We start from the raw sequence: 3,567 nt of genomic DNA on the forward strand, positions 1-3,567 counted from the left end.
TATGTCAGACAATATTTTCAGGGACCGGCATTTAAGGTGTGGCGGAAATAATACAACAAAATAATATGCTTGATTTTCTGCAACCAGACGGTCCCATCTCGGGGTAATAGCAGACAATGACACCTCAAGTGTGTGGTTTATGTCCAGTCTACTTCGTAATTTTGTTTTAGTCGCCGTTGTTGCAGAAAACCACCGCCTCACACAGGTAGGATGTCGGAAATAGCAACAGTGCTATTGTGGCGATCTCAGAGTATTCACCCATAACTTTAATCCAGTTGTCTCGAACGTACTTTCAAGGCCGCCGGCATTTGCGATCTCCAGCAGTTTTTTTACTCATTTTTGCGAGCGCCGGCGTTTTGTTTTTAGCGTAATCGGTCATGTGACAGAGAAGCGTGGCTTGACGTGTGTCAAGCGGGACACAGATGGATGTACTGGAGAATCCAGTAATTTTTCTAAAAAAATAACATCTTTCGTATTCCGAAATAAATAAAACGGAATTAAGGCAAGTTCTTTCTGTGCGGCCCGGTACTAAATGCCCTGCGGACCGGTACCGGTCCGTGGACCGGCGGTTGGGGACCCCTGCCATAGATTATGATTATATTCACACAAAATGTTGGGTGAATATTTCATGTAATTTTCTGGATTTTTTATATATATAGATATATATAGATATATATATATATCTATATATAAATGCTACAAATCATTTAGGAGTGCTTAAAAACATTCTAGAGAGAGTTCAGCCCCCTTAAAATAGGGCTAACGATGCCACTGGTCATAACCCACCTCACACCCAAAAATAAATAACTTAAAAAAGATAACATTCATGAACATTTTAGCCCAGGCAATATGCAATATACCATAGAGCCACACTCAAAAAACTTCATGAATGGTCCATCATGTTCTGATCATCTTACTCAAGGTCCCCTTATATAATATTCGTACACTTTACTGTATACAGTGGGTCATGCGCATAGAGTTTAATTAATAACAGACACTATTACAATTTAGTTTTTGTAATTTGTGAGCTGTTGAGAATTATTTTTCATTCAATGCATAAATATCAAATGATGTGGGGTTTTTTTTCATAGCCGCTGAGGACGCTTCCATATATTGCTCCAGCACGCCCCGTAACCCTTCTGAAGATAAACGGACAATGGATGGATGGATGGATGGATTAAAAATGTACAATATTTCACAGATACAGATTTCAAAATGACAAATACAGAAGTGCTTCTTTCCCAAAAAATGTCACTTCCTGTTCTGGGAAGTTCACTGTGAAGATGTTAAACACTCTTTAGTGAAGAGTTGCACACAAAACAATGCGATACAAATTGACAGAATATTTCAGGGATTGGCAAATCATATGCATACAAAAAAGTCATTAAATGGAATGTACATAAGATATACTTCCAGGCCTCGTGTCGATGAACATAGTTATCGCAGGGATCAAACAATCTGTGAAGCATCAACCAACTCAGTCAGTACAAGTGAATGTGTAACGAGTCACGTGTCGATATTCCTCGCCAGGATGAAGAAGGCAGCCAGGAAATGAAGCCTAATAAAAGACACAAAGCGACTATTATTATTTTATTGCGACAGAATATTAGTGCACTTTTGAGGTTGTTCCACCAAGCCACTTTTACATACAAGGTGGAGGTTTGTGCAGGTAATACTGGAAGAAAAAAATAACAGGACTATCTTTTTGGTGATTATTTTCTTGATGCTTGATTTTGTCTTTGTTCTGAATGACTCAAACTGACACTAGAGAACAGACATTCAATGCGGCTTAAACACACAAATTCCAACTATGAAACGATATTTACAATGGATGAGATGGGCTGACACAATGTTGATTAAGTCCATACGATTATAGTATTCAGCAACGAAAGTAAAAGTCCAGTTAAAAGCCATTGCACGGTCGTCATCAGTCTCCGGTGGTGCCCCAGCTTTTGGACTGGGTGACCACCGAGCCAGCGGCTTTCAATCAAGTGAATGGGACCCAGCCGAGCGCTGTGTGTGTTTACAAAACGTTTTACACCAAGTTTCAATATTTAGAAAGAAATATTGTTTTTGGACTCAAGGAGACTTTGGCTGGTTGTACGTGTTCAAGATCAATTTTTTTTCAGTCATCACATCGTGAAATTGGGCGCAGCCGAAAGCTTGGTTCAAATAAACCTCTGGGAAAACTAAAGCCGTGTTAACAAATATCTCACTGTAACTTCATCGTTATTGTATTTGGGGCAGTGTTCAATGTGGATCTAATTTTGCTGATATCGGACTAATAAAAGTCATTTTTTTCACCCTGTTATCGGTCTTATCCTATAATTAACGGTGCATCGCTAATATTTTTTGCTTAATAAAGATGAACTGTTGAGAAATGCATTAGAAAAGGACCTTGAAAAAAAATTTGCAAAACGCAATTGCAATTTCGTGTGATGGGGGTTACAATTAGATTACTTTCAATAACTGCTCAGCCCTGGTCAAAAGGTGATTCTAGTATTTGAATTTATCCTCAATCATCATGAATATTTGATCACTCCTCTGAAAAATTTCTTACGACACCAATTTTGAGGGTCTCGTTTAAAAAGTACGATTGCGAGTCTGCTCAACTTCTTTTCCTGGTACTACAAATTGATCATTTGAAGTAGCGCATTACAAACAGCGTTGCATTTAATAGAGCTCACAATGTGATCTTCTGAGTGAATTTCATACCTGGTTGACAGCATTCGGCCAATTCTGTGTCTCCAAACAGAAAGAGCAGTGTTTCCCATATTGAACTCCACCTTTACCGATGATAGAGCCATCCAAGACGTTAGCTGTGTAGAATTGGATTCCTGGTTGGCTGGTTGAAACCTCTAAAATGCGACCGCTGGCTGAGTGAGAAACCCTGAAATTACAGGGTGGCAATGTGAGACAAACAAATGTCGTGGATGTGGCTGTTTTTAATAACGATGAGGCTAACCTAGCAGCAACCCGCTCAGTCCATGGCTCTCCAGGTGACGACAGACAAAAGTTGTGGTCAAATCCCCCACCTGGAACTTTCTTTAGCAGAGGGCCAATCAGAACAGCTTGCCTGAGGTCAAAGGGTGAGCCATCCACAACTTTGATTTCACCTGGAGATGAAACAAAAATGTTTACTTTCTGAATTGTAAATCTAAATGAAGAACTTGCTGAATGACAAAACAATGTTTTTATCCTACAATAGTCGGTTTGACGGTTTACCCTGGTTTTAAAAAGTCAAAGTTTCGATTACCGCTAAAACTGTCAGTCATCGGTAATTGCTGTATGTTTTCTTTTGGTTTTTGCCTGGACTTGTAAGCAGCTGCAATACGATTGGCTGTTTGCAGAGATCACTGAATGAGTCGCCTCTCTAAAGTTAATGGCGAGAGGTCCTGCCTCTCCCCACCCACCCCTTCTGGGACATTGTGACGTACTAAGAAAAATGAAAACATAAGAATGTCATTTCTTTATTTCCTTCTTTCTTTCTTTCTTTCTTAAAGGGGACAGTATTCTCTCTCTCTCTCTCTCTCTCTCTCTCTCTCTCTCGCTCCCTTTATATATATA

The 3,567-nt window shown here is 39.5% G+C and overlaps 1 protein-coding gene across 2 annotated transcripts in view; it reads right to left on the reverse strand.

Annotated features, from left to right (window-relative positions):
• Window positions 1-1,278: 1,278 nt before the first annotated feature.
• Window positions 1,279-3,567, reverse strand: part of galm (galactose mutarotase) — a 15,362-nt gene continuing 13,073 nt past the window's right edge. Inside the window, exons 7-9 of one of the 2 annotated variants that reach the window (XM_019882237.1) lie at window positions 2,966-3,116; window positions 2,716-2,890; window positions 1,279-1,558 (exon numbers count right to left, since the gene is read on the reverse strand). In XM_019882237.1, coding sequence (XP_019737796.1) covers window positions 1,478-1,558; window positions 2,716-2,890; window positions 2,966-3,116 — 407 coding nt within the window. In that variant the 3' untranslated portion in view covers window positions 1,279-1,477. The other variant, XM_019882236.1, reaches the window with a different exon arrangement.

This window comes from Hippocampus comes, unplaced genomic scaffold (assembly GCF_001891065.2).
Source record: "Hippocampus comes isolate QL1 unplaced genomic scaffold, H_comes_QL1_v1.1 scaffold36, whole genome shotgun sequence".
Lineage (NCBI taxonomy): Eukaryota > Metazoa > Chordata > Actinopteri > Syngnathiformes > Syngnathidae > Hippocampus > Hippocampus comes.